This window comes from Gavia stellata, chromosome 7 (assembly GCF_030936135.1).
Source record: "Gavia stellata isolate bGavSte3 chromosome 7, bGavSte3.hap2, whole genome shotgun sequence".
In the NCBI taxonomy this organism is placed as follows: Eukaryota; Metazoa; Chordata; class Aves; order Gaviiformes; family Gaviidae; genus Gavia; species Gavia stellata.
Window position 1 is genome coordinate 23,805,218 of NC_082600.1, and position 16,741 is coordinate 23,821,958.

Below are 16,741 nucleotides of genomic sequence, written 5' to 3' on the forward strand. Positions count from 1 at the left end.
TTAGGACATTCTTGTAAACCCTTCATTCTACCAGGTTCAGGCAGAGTAAATGGTAGGCAAAATCTTTCTTTCAAAACATTTCTGCTTTTCATGTTTATGCATATATAACTGACAGGTGCCAAATCATGTGGATTTCTCCCTGGGAGGCAGTAACTCTTGAGTGAGGCCACAGAAACATTTAGTCACAGATAGGATGCATCGTGGTGCTCTCTTCCTATTTTCCTTTTGCTGGGAAAAGAAGAAATTTGATTTTTCTCATAGCTGCTATCAGGCTAGTCAAACATGTCAAACTGATACTGCAAAAATGAAAAATGAGATTTTTAGGCTCACCCAAATGTTCCTATCACAAACGTTACATAATCTGTAAATGATCACAGCCAGCTGGTGACATAACATTTGCATTTGTTACACAATGGGCCTCCAGCTCGCAATCTCATATTCTACCAGTGTTAGCTGCACTCTTGAATTCAATGAGGTATTCAGCAAAGCACCGAAGTTAGAGCAAGGCAAGATCTGTTACATCATCTGTTACACACCCCCCCACACACACACCCTGCTTCTTCCTGAGAGCTTTCTCTGGTTTTAAATGGCTCAAATAACTTGGACTCCTACCATGTCCCTTGAGAGCCTATCCCATGGTAAGGCAAACCTCAATTTAACCGTTTTGTGCTATTCTGTCTGAAAATAGGAAGTCCACGCAACACTAGACCAAATGTGATGCTGTCCTAAAATCAGAAAAATCTGAGGTCCTATGTGATAGGAAAGGAAATGATGCTAACAAGGTTGATTGTAATACAGCGCAGGGATCAAGGAACAGGTCCTGAAAACATCAAAGAGGAATGAATGCTTAAAGATAAATCTGCATATTAAAAGCCAATCCATTGTATTAGGAACAAATTTATCAAGAAAAGTAAAATGCATGTGGAAGGAAACATTTTTCAGTTTGGGAAACAATGAGTTGTTGCTCAGGATTTGCATGTTAGGGACAGTTCTGGCACTGGTCTTTCAACATAAACACACTTCTGAGAAATTCCTGCAGGTGAAAGGCCTTGACTCTGCATCTATTGACATTAGAGACAAATTCCAAATTTCTAGGAAAAAACCCTTACCTCATTAGGAATTTGGTTTCAGCACTTCCAAGGAATCTGGAGAGCAGCAGGAGCATCTGAAGAGGGACCTAAACATGTGTATATGTTTACTTTTGCTTGTCTTGCTCTTTGAGACTGATAGAGAGTTGTTTGGCTCAGCATAGAGGAAAATGCACTTTTACTAGTCCCAAGGGTTAGTGTTGAGGAAACTAGAACAGTCACAGGTGGAAGTTGACTGTAGTAAGATTTTAAAGAACGTCTGTTGCAGAAAAAGCTCTCTGTGGTTATGGTTTTCCAAAGTACGTGTCTCTTTCTTTAGGAAAAAACCAAATAATTATATTCTTCCAACGTGGCACAACTTACCTGGAATAAAATTAATTTGCCCTTCTATAAAAGTATTCTGCAATAGTATTCCAGTCAGTCTCCCTTTTAAATAAAAATTGGTTTTGGAAAGCACAAAACAAGTTGACAGTATGTGAGTTATTAAATCTGATGTGTTTCTAAATTAGCTTATGTTTTTCATATTGCTGTGACTGACTTTAAACAAAAAAAGAAACACTGCAAATCTAAGATTTTTTTTTATAAAATAATTCCACAATTTCTAGAATTCCAGATATAAAACACAATTTAAAAAAATTTGGCTCTTGCTACTGGTTCCTGTATGGAGCTCAGCTTTTCAGCTTGTCCTCTATGTCAGATAAAGCACTCTGTCTGTCAAAGCAATTTCAGGTGAAGTTTTAAGGGTAGCTTTTCAAATGCCTCATGCCATGTTTAACAAAAGGGCTGAGAGAGGGACTGACAGATTATAATCATAGACTTGTCATCCTTTCTCTACAGGCATCAAGCACTACACAGTGCAGAATTACTGGAGGGAGAAGTGGGGGATTTTGGTCATGTCACTCTACCACAACTGTAAACATGTGCAATAAGGAGACAGATGTCCTGACTTTCAGGGCCTCATCTTTAGGGCTGACTCTACTCAGAAGCAGCTCAGTACATAGGCTCACAGTTGTACAAATATAGATATATTAATGCCTGCTTACCTTGAGGATAACAGTGCAGCTATATAAAATAAACCTGCACTTCTCAACTGGCAAGGCAGGAAGCACTGTTTTGATATTCCCTCTATGCACACGGCAAGGTTTCTATAATGACGTGGTTTCCCATCACGCCACTTGGATGGAGTAGAGAGAGATAACTCTGCTCTAACATTAATTTTCTATTTTCTTCCAAAGTATCTGTCAACCTAATAAGGGTTGTTTATGTTTTACATGCTGAGAAGAGAACCTTTGTGTCAGTAGTTGTTCTATAACTGCAAGGTTTGGAATGCACAGAGATCTTTGTTGGTTTAAAAGATAAACATAGATGTACTGACTTAGAAAACAGTTATTATGGTGACATTAAATTAGAATTAGTCTCTACCAGTACACCTTTCCTTAGTTTAGGAAGATTTTTTTACCATATCTTTTTCTTTTTCCTCCTCACTAGAGTCACCCGTGGTTCCTAACACTTGAGTGATATTGTAGGCAAAGAGTATACAATACAAATTCATAGCAGTGGATGTATAAGACTGTGTTCTGAACTCTGGAGGATGGTTAGGCAGGACTTAACTGTTTGACATGCAAGTTTGACAAGTGAGCAGAACAGGATTTTTGGCCTACACTGAGCAGAAACGTTATGCAGTTTATTCAGATTGGGGCACTCCATCCTGCATGTTCAGAAACAAAACCCATATCTAGTGCACATCAATAGGTCAATTTCAGTTTATTTTTATACTTCTCCTCTCATGTGGACCATTCCTGAGATGACAACTATGTTTGAGTGGGTGTCACAGATAGGGGATGCTTAGTTAAATATAATAAAACCACTTTATAAAAATCTGTGGTACTATAAAAACTCCACTGTGTTGCACAACACAGATATTCGGATCTTGTCAGCACTGGCAGAAACATGAAATCTTCCTGTTCTGGAAAGTCACAGCTTCTGCAATACTTGAACAATGGGAAAACATACAGCTGCCAGCAGTATGGGATCTAAGGCAGACAGCTGAGTAGTGCTGGAGGGTTACAGTGCTGGGCACTAGTAAAGTTGCTGTGTGTTTGTTATAAAATAACTGTGCTGCTGTGGATGTTGGAATTCATATTTACAGAGTCTCAGTATGCTGATATAGCGTGTCTCTGGAATAGTTGTGGTCTTCTGGAAGATTGCCCTGTAAGTCTCTAACTGATACCTTTTTGTTTTCCGCATCCAGTGTCTCCATCAAAAGCACCCAGCTGGACTTCCCCCTCCTCCAACTCTTCTGAGAGGCAAGCCCATGCCTCAGAGAGCAGCTGGACAACCAACTCAGAGGACACCAGCAGCCCAAGCATTGCTCCCTCCTACACAGATCTGCAGTCAATTAATACTGAGGACTTGACCAGTGGTGGAACATCTGCAGCAGATTCAGCTGGTAAGAGGGAAGCCTTCAAGCTTCCATCTTGATCTTTTTCATGCTACTCAAACTCACTGCTCAAAGTGAACTACAGGGAATGGATCCAAAGCAGAACAAACTCAAGGATTAGGCAGACTAGCACTTTGTTCTAGTCCAATTCCCAAAAAATCACACCTGGATTTGACACACCCCTAATATGTGCAGGCTCCCAAATGCAACTATATATCTGTTGGTGGACTTGTCTGAGTGAAATATTGGAGCATTTCTGATTTTCACATACCACATCAGCTTAAGCTGATACACGAGCTAGTTCTCAGTATATTGTAGGAGAAGCTGGATGCCCTTCCTGAACTTCCGTGCAGAAATTTTCTTAACTCACCAGTGTATTCAGCTGAGGCAGGTCCAGCTCTGCCTGTCCGTCTCTGTTTCAGTGAATGCCAAGACACCGATCCAGGCTGCTGGATACGTTCTTTGCACTGTGCTTTGCACTGTTACTGTAAAGTAATGCAGAGAGAGTGTAGGAGATGGCAGAGGGTGGTTCAGTAGCAGATTTTGATCATTTAAGGATCCTTTATCTGATCTTGTAGGGATCTATTCAAATGGAGTTCTCACTGTGGAAAAATGTGCTGCATGGCATTGTAGTTTATTGCTCCTCAGTTGTACTCTAGATAATCTCTGAAGCGGGAGAAATAAAGCAGAGTAGTGCCACCCATGTCATGTAGAATTGGGATGATGAGAACTCATGAATGACAAAGCAGACTTTCAGAGCATGTCAGCATGTCAGGACTCAAAAAAATATGCAGCTCCAGGAGGAGGCACCTGCACTATGTTGGAAGCTGTTCACCCCAATTTGAGGAAGACCAGTAGCTACCCAGTTTGGTGATGAAAATTCATTTGCTGGTGTCATGATAGCTCAGATGTGTGAGGTATTTAATGTGTTTTTTCTCAGGTGGTGAATGTAACAATATGTGTGAAATAAGATCAGGTTTGGGAGAATGGACTTCTAAGCCCCACTGAGGTCATATGTCCCTTCCATAGAAACATATACATACGTGACCTGAAAAGGCTGTTATTTGATCGTTCGGTGAAACTGGGTTGGACATCAAGGCAGGTTCATAAACAGCAGCATGGTAGGTACTGACTGAATGCTTAAGATAAAGGATTTGTGGAGAAGTAATATTTACTTTGGATAAGTAGAGACCTTTCTTTCTTCAAATAATACAGTTACTACAAGTCTGTCTGACCATTTTTATTTTAGAATACTCTGCTTGTCTGTAACTGAGAGTTTGGAAACCACTGATAGAAAGGTAGAACAGGCAAGCTGGCATCGTGTGCCAGCTGTTTGGATGCCAGCATGGGCATCAGTTCTGTTCTGATGAGCTCATGTCTGTTAGGGTGAAGTGTAAGAGTTTTCATCTGGAGTACGTGCTGGATATTGCTGTTTTGTTGACTTGGTATAGGCTGCCAAAGGGTGGCTGTTGTCATTGGGACTGTCTCCACATGAGCAAGGGAAATGAGGGATGCCCAGTTCAGATACTTTATAACTTTGCATCATGTAGATAAATGAAAGGCAAAAGTGCTGCTGTATATCACTGGCATACATGTGGAATTATTTGCTATATATGGCCAAAAGAGAAGTTGATACTTAAGTAAAAGCTTTGTATGCAACCTTCTTACTTTTCTTTCTTTCCCAGGCAGTCACAAACTAACATATTTATTAGCAAAACAGGTACAAAAGATCATTCCAATCACCTATAAATTTTTAAAAGTAAAAAAGTAGGTAATATAGGCAAGGCTGTGCCATTAGCTCAAATGTAAGATACGCTGCCTTAGTGGTACTGGAAATTGAAGGAAGAAATACATTGAGTCTTCCTACCACCAGGTATGGAGCTTGCAAAAGGGCAGCATGAACAAAGCGCATCTGTTCCCATTCATAGGATGGCTCACAGCCCACCCCCGAGGTGCCTGCTGGCATCAGGCAAGGTTTATGGAGGTGAGGCATCTGAGGATCTGGTGGACATGGAACTGTTGTACAGTTCTGGCTGGTTTTCTGTTGTTCACTCTGCTTTCATCCCATCCTCACAGTGCATAAGTGGACAAAAATGCATGATCACTTTCTGCTCTCTACCCCTCTCCAGAAATTCAGTTTTTCAAACCTGACTTGATTCAAGCATTTGATTTGCATTTCTCTTCTCAGAAGACTGGCTGTCTCAGTCTGTAGTGGAGTTTGAAAGCTCCATCAAGGCAATGAAATGTCATTTATTTTTTCCATGAAGGAAAAGAGAGGAATCCTCATGCTCTATGTGATGGTGAAGTCATGTTGACTGTTAGCCAGTACATTGACTCCAAGTTCAAGCTTGATGGAGGGGAAAAAAAAAAAATCAGACTCATTTCACTCCTAAAAAAACCCAACGAAAATAAGAAATCAATTTTTTATCTACTTGGTGATGATAAAGAATCGGGTCTGTAAGAGTAGCTCGGGCTTAACATTGTTTCAAGCGAGAAAAACCTATTGGTGAGAAAAGTGTGAAAAATTCTGCTCAGTGGTCAGACACTGAGTAAAATGACTATTTTAGCCATGGTGAATTTTTATTGCCTGAACAGCACAGAAGAGAGTCCAGGATACTCTGTTCTGTAATTTCACCACTTGTCTTGAATTTATCCTGCATGCAAAATGCTTAAGCATCAACCGCCTGTCAAAGTTCGGGGCATGGGGTTTTGTGTGGGAGCAGATGAAAGACTGAGGTAGGTCTGGCTGCAGGCACATACAGGGCCGAGTCCCAGCAGTGAGAATGCACATCTTGGTGTCCAGGGCTGGTAGGTTCCAAGCAGGTGAAACTGGCCGGGAATCAACTTTCTCACAACTGACACAAGATTTGAGAGTAAAACAATTCCATGGGCTTGAGCTTTAGCTGGCGCATGTGTTTATGTAGGAGATGACCTAGGAAGATATCTGAGAAAGATGGTAGAGACCTGAATGATCCCAACCTGAGAGTTTACCCTCATTACAGGGGAGACTGCAGAAAAGCTTCCTGACTGATAAGCTCAGGAATGTCCTGTAAAGGCAGCAGGTTTCACAGCGGTGAAAGTAAATATTGCATGAGCAGAACTGAAAAAGAAGATTTGCTTTTCAATCAAAGTGCTGCTAGAAGATGCTGCACTTTATTGCCTGTGCTAGTTTGAACTCTGGCACCAAGAAGCCTTTTATGTTATCTCATCTTTGTCAGCATGGGGGGCTATTTTAGCCTGCAGCAGCTAGCCAATAAATTTGGGTCAAGTGATAGCAGACTGCCCATTTAATGTGGGCATGTTTATATGGTTATAACAACAAGCGCTTTAGAACAGCTGGGGTTTCACAGTGTGTGTGAAGCTGTATTTGGTGCTGGTGAAGTGGCCTGTTGTCTTAGAGCTTCCTACCGTGCATCGCCGTGTTGCTCAGCTTAGATCAATGAGCATGGAAAGAGGCAGGAACTTTTGGCATCTGTGCTGTATTCTGCAAGATAAGTAACACAGGACATCTCTGTTACTGATACGATACAAGTATTTATTCATTCTGAAGCAGATGCCTGTCTCAGCTTTCAAAAAAGGCCAAATATCTACATGTCAGAGGAGCAAGGGAGAGGCCTTCTCATAGCTATGATTATGGATCTGGAAGCACTGGGATCTGTTCTGAGGTTGTGCACAAATACCTCACAGCTTGGATTTCTGCATTTCACCATTCATCTCTAAAATAGTTTTTATTTATATAAATGAAAATTAAATATTTACTTGCATACAAAATAAAAATAATTATATGATCAATACATATATAATAATATAGATATGTGTTTGCATAGATCATAAACTATATATTCTATTATAAATTTAATAGAAGATTTAATAAAATCTATCTATATTATACACTAATGCTCTGTGTGTGTGTGTATACATATATAAAAAGCTGATTAGCCTTGTAGACATAAGTTCCCTGATAGCTATTTTAGGTGTGTTGTTGCTAGTTCTGTTGTTGTTTCTGTTGTGATTTGTATCTTAGGAGAGCTGCAGCTATGCCATGTTTGATGTTGACGGTTCGATTTGCTGACCAGTTGTTCTGTTTGGCATTCTGCTGAAGCTCTGGGACTACTGGGATACTGAGGAAATTGCTATGTTGTTATTTTCTGAGAACATCTGCATGTTTGGAGATAGAAGGTTGCATGCGTGACCCCTAACTGCTCAAAATCCAGAAAGTTAATAAATAGCACAAGGAACTAATTCTGAGAATGTCGTTATTTTCAAAGTAAATTGCATGGTTTAAGGGGGTTCTGCTGCTTCTGTTTTAAAACTTGGAGGTGACAATTCTGGCAAGCTCAGCTCCAGCTATTTCTTGAAGTTAATGGAGGGCAAGTACTAACTTTTCAAACTTCCCAACGCTTCGCTGCAGTAGTTCTCTTGCAAATATTTTTTCTATAGCTGTAGCCAGCTAGATACTGAGTCCTGATATGATGATTGCAAGAATGGTGTTTTGTAGGTTTCAAACAAGCAACTTTGAACAGATTATACAGCTGTGCAATCTGTTTGCACTGAATGCAAGAAACAGGCTACAAGCTCTGAAGATATCCCATGTTAATTACCAGAGCGAGGGGGAAAATAGCATATGCTGATGGGTTACCGCCTTCCACCCAGAACTGCACTTCAGTTATGCTAACTATTAACCAACTTGTTCTGGTGTCCCAGTCCCAGACACATGAAAAAATTTGTGTGTGAGAGCCTGCCAAAGCTAGCTGGAGAGACTGCAGAGAGGAACATCGAACCCTTGCTTCAAGGAGGAGGGGACCCCAGAATACCATGAGCAAATAGCACCTACAGTGTCTTCTTGCACAACTGCAACCTGTAAGGGCTAAATTCAGCACCAGAGGCAGGGTTTTTTTTCTTCCTCATGTCCAATACCAGCCACCAGCTAGCAATTCAGGAGTTCTATATCCTACCTGTCATCCCGTATTTGTCTCAAGGCATTTCTAACTTCTTTAAGAGTAATGAATGCATCAGTAGGGCTGAACTGGGAAGCTAGGTCTAGATAATTCATAGCAGTAGAAAAGTTCTGATCCCAAATCAGATCTGTGTACTGGAAATCAGCTCCTCTTCAACACTTCATGGCTGCTTTAAGGAATCCACAGTACCCCAGTGACCTCCGCAGCAGTGTGGAATCCTCATCCCTGTTTTGCAGTGGGGGAGACTGCAGGCTGGACCTAGGTGAAGTAGAAATGGTCTTTGCCATATAGTCTGGCAGTCTTGCTCTCTGAAGCAGCTGAAGGTTGCAGGTATAAGCAGTGGACCAGACTCACTGTCTTAGTCCCTCTGTATGGAAGGAAGGAAAGGCACAGAAAATCTGTCAGGGGGAAGGGGAAAATGTTAGAATAAGGAAAGAACAGGTACAATAAGCAAAAGTTTGTTTCTGTCTATTCAGTAGAGAGAATTACAAAATAAGCTTGGTCTGCAGTCATCTGATTCATAGACTTTAAGGTCAGGAGGGAGGACTATGATATCATTATTATCATCTAATCTTGCCTCCTGCATGTCTCAGGCCAAAGAACCTCACCCAGTCATTTGTGCACCAAACCCATAACTTCAGTTTGAGATATAGCATATCCTGAGCCAATATCTCCATAATATTTTTCTGATTAACATCAACTGCAGCAAAGTTTGCCCCTGTTCAGCCACCTCCAACCCTTCAAAACTTCAGTTTTAAAAAGGGCTGTCCTAGTGATAGTATTTAAAGCAGAATTGATATGTCACTGAGCTCAGCTCTGCCAGCTCTTGTGTCCTCAGCTGGGGCTAAATGTAGTCTCCTAGCCTCAAAAGGTTCATTATCTGCCTCTTCTATGCCCCAGAAAATAACACTGATTAGTTATCTTCTCTATTACCTCCCAAAGAAGAGTGGTTGAAGCTGCTGTAGGACTATCAGATTCTTGCTTTTTCTTCAGGAACAATGAGGAATTTCAGGGTGCAGGAGGAGGGGATGTAACATTGCTCTCATAGCAAGAAAGGAGTTAGAAGAAAGCTCAAAAGGGTCTGCTCCTACTAATTCCTACTAGGCTGAGTCTTATCCTGCTTACTCCTGTGAATTAATCAGGCCTCCCTTGCTCCTCCACATTCTGAGAACACCAGGTCTAAGACAGGGAAGAGGCAAAGTGTGAGAGGAGAAACTGGTCACATGAAAGAACTGGGTCTGATTTTCATTATTGCTTAGAAAATTTTTAATTAAAAATGTTTCTATTTTTTTAATTATATATTAAAAAGATAGTAATTTTGCTGTTCAGTCGAGTGTTTTTTTGCCTGCATGCCAGCAAAGAATCAGTTCTGATCTCATCCATGTCGTTGTCCCTGTGCTGCAAACAGCTAAAGCAGCATCTCTTAATTCCGGTGCTGAGTATTTCCCTTGTGGCTATTCTGAAGCGCAGGCTACGGTAACTGTGGATTTGTAGCAGAGTTATATTTTGTTATAAAAGAGCTAAGTGCTGACCCTACAGGGTGTTCTTGATGCATTTCACTCTTTCCACACCTATTCAGTGATGGTTTTATATAGTCAGATCAGCTGAAAGGAAAGTGGACAGAATTCCAGCCCCAGTCATGAGACTGACCTGCTGATCTCCCTTTATGTAGGCAATATCCCAAGAGAATAGATGTGGGTAGATGCTTTGTAGTTTATCTCATGCCAGTGAGGCAGACGAGGTGGTAGGAAGCTCTCTATTTGTGTTTGTAAGGCTGTGATTCCTCAGCCACAGTGTTTACATTAGCTCCAGTTGCTTTCTAATGCAGTGCAGAAAGCCACATGTTTATGTGATAAGCCAGAGGAGTTCAATAGGAGATTTTGCAGCTGGGCAGGACATTTCAGTTTGAAGCTTAATTGGAGATGGAGTACTTAAGTGTAGTGGCTATCTGTGATTGCTGTGTTGAAAGAGGAAAGACCAGGTTTGCTTGGAGCGATTTTGAAGGATGCTAAATAGCTTCTGAACTTAAAGCCTCTGGGAGGGAAAAGCATCAGGGCATCTCCCTGCATCCAGCTCTTTGGAAGTGGAAAATATCAGTGGCAATCTTCAGTGGCATTATCTTGCCTTTTGCATTCAGTTTCTGGCAGCATGCTGCTGTACCACGGACAGGAGGCCAAAATGGCACTATAGTGATATAGCAGTGGTGCAGCACTGTCCCAACTTCATGCATGGTGGCGTAGCCAGTCCCCCGCAGAGCTGGCTGCACCCCAGGGAACACAATTCTGCAGCTCTCAGGACAGCAGTGGGGTTCACTGCGTGGAGAAATTACCCACCTGAGAACTTGCATTTTCCACCATTAAGTCTACGTGGCAGATAAGTAAGCAAGGTTTCAGCTATAGTACTAATTAACAGGAGCTGTAAATCCCTTCATGTGCCCTTAATTACAGATCCCAGTTCTGTGTGGAATTTCCTGTCTGAATATGAAGGGGCTGAATAGAAGTGATAGTGTAAAACAGCAGGTGAAAAGGCTGGCAGGAGCAGACAGCAAGTAAGAACGAGAAATTTCATGATGCCCAAATGCATGGACTTGCTTGTTTCTCCCTTACTGTGATATCATCTGAAACCTAAGGCAGGCTCAGAGGATCGCTGAACTATGCAGCACAGGAATTGGGAAAGTACTGATGAACGCCTTTGGGGGATCAGTTACAGAGTCACCTTCTCAAAGAACAGTGTGGGATAAAATGGGAAGCAGGTTTGTTAAAACAGAATAACGTAAGAATCACTTAAGCAAAACCTCTAGCTTCTATGGTGACAATTTATTCTTCTGTGCATGCTTAGAAACTTTTTGTGATTATTTTTTATGTCCATTTTTATTGGAACTTCTGCCTCCTTTATTCTTTTATTTGGCCCCAATGTTAGGGAAGAGGTGTAACACTTCTGCTCTTTCAAGACAGAAATGAACAGAGTTGGGTGACAGTACTGTAGGGAGATTGCTGATGTATGCCTTTACTTCAACATCTCCATTTTCTAGCTGATCTACCCTTGATCAAACTAAATAATGCTGGAACATAGATAGGACATGAATCTTGCATAATGAGATTGTTCATCAGTTATTAGAAGCAATTTGGTCTTAATTGTCCTTATATTCAACAGATGAGACCAAAATCCTCTGCCTAATCTTAGAACAGATATAAACTGGTATTTACATTACGACCATGCTTGTTACACAAGAGGAGACTTCATGCTACTTTCTTCATTCTGAACTTCGTTACCGAGGGTGATCCTGGATTTTGTGATGTGGATGCCAGTCCAGTTTACTTGTTGTAAACTTCCCAACGATATTGCACTAAATCTCATGGGAACTGATTTGAACTAATCACTTAGGATTTGATTTCTATAAAAACTCTTTCAAGTGCTCAGCACCTATCGTGAAGGAGTCCAGATCTGGGTTTGGCCTCTGAAACTGCTTCTGAAATACTCAGGTCCCAGCTATTCCCGTTACAGTGCAGCAAAATTTTCGAATAGCTGCAGCTCTGTGTGCTCCTCTCCAAATCTAGCCATTTAGTTTAGTGCCTAGAAGGGGAGTAGAGATCGTTTCAACATATATCCTGTAGCTCTGTGTCCTCATGCACATTACAGGCTTTGTAAAAATTATGCCATTTAAGTGCAGACTTCAGTCACCAATTTATTGAAGCTGGTGTATTTTCACATGTAGACATTTCAGAGAGCTTTAAACATGATTCACTTAAGATCATAGAAATGTAAGCTATTTCCCAGTACACTGGTGTAAATGTATTCATGACCATTTCTTATCCACATGTTCCGGTGCCAATATTGCCTTTCAAATAGCTTTTTGCCCTCTCCAGTGCAAGCCCTTTAATATATTTATACAGTGTAATTATATCCCTCTCTGTTTTCATTTGCTAAACTGAATGAGACAAGGTCTTCAGTATTCTGGTTCTGTATTCTCCTCCTCATCTAGCAAGCCCTTCTCAGCTCATGTTCCTATTTGAATTAAACTTTCTTGGATGTGGTGACCAAAACTGTGCAGAGACTGAGGTGTCACCATAGCCTGATATTAAGAAATTACTGTTTCCCCATCTTCTGGAATTCTCTTCTTGATACATCCCGGGATCTTATTTCCTTTTGTACTAGTGCATCAGGCAAGTACCCTTCCACTGTATTCAGATGGACTGTCTATATCCTAGATCACTTTCTCCATACCTGATTTATGAGTTCCTTCGTTGTAACAAATATATCTGTCCTTAAATGCCTGATTGTGAACTTTATATTGTTTGTTATATTTCATCTCATCTCTGTTACCTCAAGATGAACCACTCCTTTCAGTATGATCACAGAATCACTAAGGTTGGAAAAGACCTGTAAGATCATCAAGTCCAACCATCAACCAACCAACACCACCATGCCCACTAAACCATGTCCCACAATGCCTCGTCCACACGTTCCTTGAACACCTGCAGGGATGGTGACTCCACCACTTCCCTGGGCAGCTTATTCCAGTGTCTCACCACTCTCTCAGTAAAGAATTTTTTCCTAATATCGAGTCTAAACCTCCCCTGGTGCAACTTGAGGCCATGAGGTTCGGAGCTTCCTTTATATACCCAGTTCCTCCTAATTGTGTGCATTCAGCAAATACCATTAGCATGTTCCTTTCTGTGCCATGATGACTATTTTAAAATATGGATAGACATAGTCTTAATCATGTAGTCTTAATCAAGAAATTCTACCTGTAGCTGCTCTAACCTAATATTTCTCTTAAAACTCAATGGCTATCTTCCTTTTATCTTGGTTTTTACTTCTGTATTAGTACCAATATCAGTCTCCATTTTAACTCCTTCCCAGGTGGCACCACATTAAATGCTTTTTCTAATACAGACAGTTTTATTTTTTCTTTAGAAAATCAGTTGTCAAGGAAATCTGTTAGGTTTGGCTGGAACAAACTACCTCTTTTAAAGCTAGCTTCCATCCCCTTTTTTATCTTCCGCTTTTCACTTTTTCCTTCCAAAGTTTTGCATACTATTGCAGCTTGACTTTCAGCTTGTATTTTCTGAAGTAATTTTTGCCCCTTATAAATATAGTTTCTCTATATGCTATTCTCCAGTTGTATGGTACCATCCCCATCTGAACTTATTCTTTTAAAATCCTTGTGATGAAAGCTGTACTTACATATGTCAGTTCTTTCAGAGTTTAGGAATGGAGTTTATCAGACCTGATCTGAGCACAGTAACCTCTCCAAAATGTTTCGTTACCTCATTAATGTTAATTTCCATTTCCACTCCCTCCTTTTGGTTATCTAACCGGCCTTCTGCGCCCATATCACTATGTTCTGCATCATCATTCTTATTAAAGAGCAGTGGCAAAGTATTCATTAGCTTTGGCACAACGTCTGGATGCGTTAATATTTAATCATCACCACAGCCCCACTTCCTTGCTCCTTATATATGCACATATGTGGTTTGCTTTAGCTCCAGTATGCAACATTACCACCAAAGATTATTTCTGAGAAAGGTAGGGCCCATTGAAACCCAGTTTTCCAGGTTGACTAATCCTGTGTTGGCTTTACTGAGCTTTTATCTTCAATAAGAGTTCTAGTTGTAAGGGAGAATTAAACAGTGAAACTGACAAAATAAGTTATCTCTGTAAGAAACAAAAACATCCCTCATTTTGGGGGTGTATTTGGTCTGGCTGAGATGGAGTTAATTTTCCCCATAGCAGCCCTCATAGTGCTGTGCTTTGTATTGGTGCTCATAGAAAGGTGCTCATAACACTCCAGTGTTTTGGCTACTGCTGAGCAGTGGTCACACAGCATGAAGGCTCTCTCTCCAACGTTCCCCCCTCAACAGCAGGCTGAGGGTGAGCAAGATCTTGGGAGGGGACATAGCCAGGACAGCTGACCCAAACTGAGCAAAGGGATATTCCATACCATGTGATGTCTGCTCAGCAATAAAGTCTAAGAGAAAGAAGGAGGAAGGGGGGGCATTCGTTATTTACAATGTTTGTCTTCCGGAGCAACTGGTATGTGTACTGAAGCCCTGCTTCCCGGGAAGTGGCTGGACATCGCATGCTGATGGGAAGTAGAGAATAAATTTTTTCTTTTCCTTTGCTTTCACGCACGGCCTTTGCTTTTGCTGTATTAAACTGCCTTTATCTTGACCCATGAGGGTTTTTTTCACCTTATTTTCTCCCCCCTGTGTCCTGCTGAGGAGGGGAGTGATAGAGCGGCTTGGTGGCACCTGGCATCCAGCCAAGGTCAACCCACCAGAGTCCTTTTTGGTGCCCAACGTGGGGCAACAAGGCGGAAGTGTTTGAGAAGAGAAAAAGAATAATTCAGATTTTTCTGGAAGCTGGTTTCGCCATAAAGAAAAGCAAGGTCAAGGGACCTGCACAGCAGATTCAGTTCTTGGGAATAAAATGGCAGGATAGACGCCATCATATGCCTATTGATGTGGTCAACAAGATAGCAACTGTGTCTCCACCAGCTAAGAAGGAAACACAAGCTTTCCTAGGCCTCGTGGGGTTCTGGAGAATACATATTCCAGGTTATAGTCAGCTTGTGAGCCCTCTCTATTGAGTAACCTGAAAGAACAACTATTTTGAGTGGGGCCCTGAGCAACAACAAGCCTTTAAGCAGATCAAACAGGAAACAGCCTGTGCAGTAGCTCTTGGGCCTGCCTGGACAAGACCAGCTGTGCAAAATGTACTCTACACTGCAGCTGGGGAGCATGGTCTCACCTGGAGCCTCTGGCAGAAAACATCATGAGAAACCCAAGGTTGACCATTAGGGTTTTGGAGCTGGGGGAATTGAGGTTCAGAAGCCCACTACACCCCAACAGAAGAAGAGATACTAGCAGCATATGAGGGGCTTCGAGCTGCTTCAGAAGTTGTTGGTACAGAAACATATCTCCTCTTGGCACTGCGATTGCCCGTGCTACACTGGATGTTCAAAGGAAACATCCCCTCTACACATCATGCAACCAGTGCCACATGGAGTAAGTGGGTAGCATTGATCACGCAATGAGCTCAACTGGGGAAACCCAACCACCCAGGAATCCTGGAAGAGATCATGGACTGGCCAGAAAGCAGACATTTTGGAGCATTGCCAATGCTCCAGAGGTGCATTGGAGGAGGAGGAGGAGGCTTGTGCCCAAGAGGCACCACCATATAATGAGTTATCAGAATATGAAAGGCATTATACTTTGTTTACTGATGGATCCTGTCATGTGGTAGGAAACCATGGGAAGTGGAAAACTGCAATGTGGAGTCCCACACAATAAGTTGTTGAGGTCACTGAAGGAGAAGGTGAGTCAGGTCAGTTTGCAGAAGTGAAAGCCATCTAAGTAACCCTAGGGATTGCTGAATGAGAAAAGTGGCCAGTACTCTATCTCTATACTGATTCCTCGATGGTGGCTAATGCCCTGTGGGGGTGGCTACAGCAGTGGAAGAAGACCAGTTGGCAGCGCAGGGGTAAACCTATCTGGGCTGCTGCATTGTGGCAGGACATCGCTGCCCGGGTAGAAAACATGGCTCTAAAGGTATGTCATGTAGATGCTCACATGCCCAAAAGCTGTGCTCACTGAAGAACATAGAAACAATGAACAGGTAGACAAGGCTGCCAAAATTGAAGTAGCTCAGGTGGACCTGGATTGGGAGCGTAAGAGTGAGCTATTTGTAGCTCGATGGGCCCACGAAACATCGGGACATCTAGGAAGAGAGGCAACATACAGATGGGCTCATGATCGAGGGGTGGACTTGACCATGGAGGCCATCACACAGGTCACTCATGAATGTGAAACGTGTCCTGCAATCAAGTGAGCCACATGAGTAAAATCCCCCTGGCATAGAGTGTGGTGGCTGGGTTTTTGATATGGCAAGGCCTGGCAAATTGACTATATCGGACTACTACCATGAACATGCCAAGGCAAGTGCTACATACTCGCCATGGTAGAAGCAACTACTGGTTGGCTAGAAACATACCCTGTAAACCATGCCACTGCCCGGAACACCATCTTAGGCCTTGAAAGGCAAATTTTGTGGCGACATGGTAGCCCAGAAAGACTTGAATCAGACAATGGGACTCATTTCTGAAATAACCTCTTAAACTCTTGGGCAAAGAAACACGCCATTGAGTGGGTGTATCACATCCCCTATCACCCACAAGCCTCTGGAAAGATTGAGAGATATAATGGACTGTTGAAGACTATGTTGAGAACATGGGGCAATGGGGCATGGGAACA

At 41.9% G+C, this 16,741-nt stretch overlaps 1 protein-coding gene across 1 annotated transcript in view; it reads left to right on the top strand.

The window, feature by feature from the left end:
- STON2 (stonin 2) overlaps nucleotides 1–16,741 on the top strand; it is a 63,471-nt gene that overhangs the window by 4,227 nt on the left and 42,503 nt on the right. Inside the window, exon 3 of the mRNA XM_059819609.1 lies at nucleotides 3,340–3,537. Coding sequence (XP_059675592.1) covers nucleotides 3,340–3,537 — 198 coding nt within the window. The remainder of the gene's footprint in view (nucleotides 1–3,339; nucleotides 3,538–16,741) is intronic.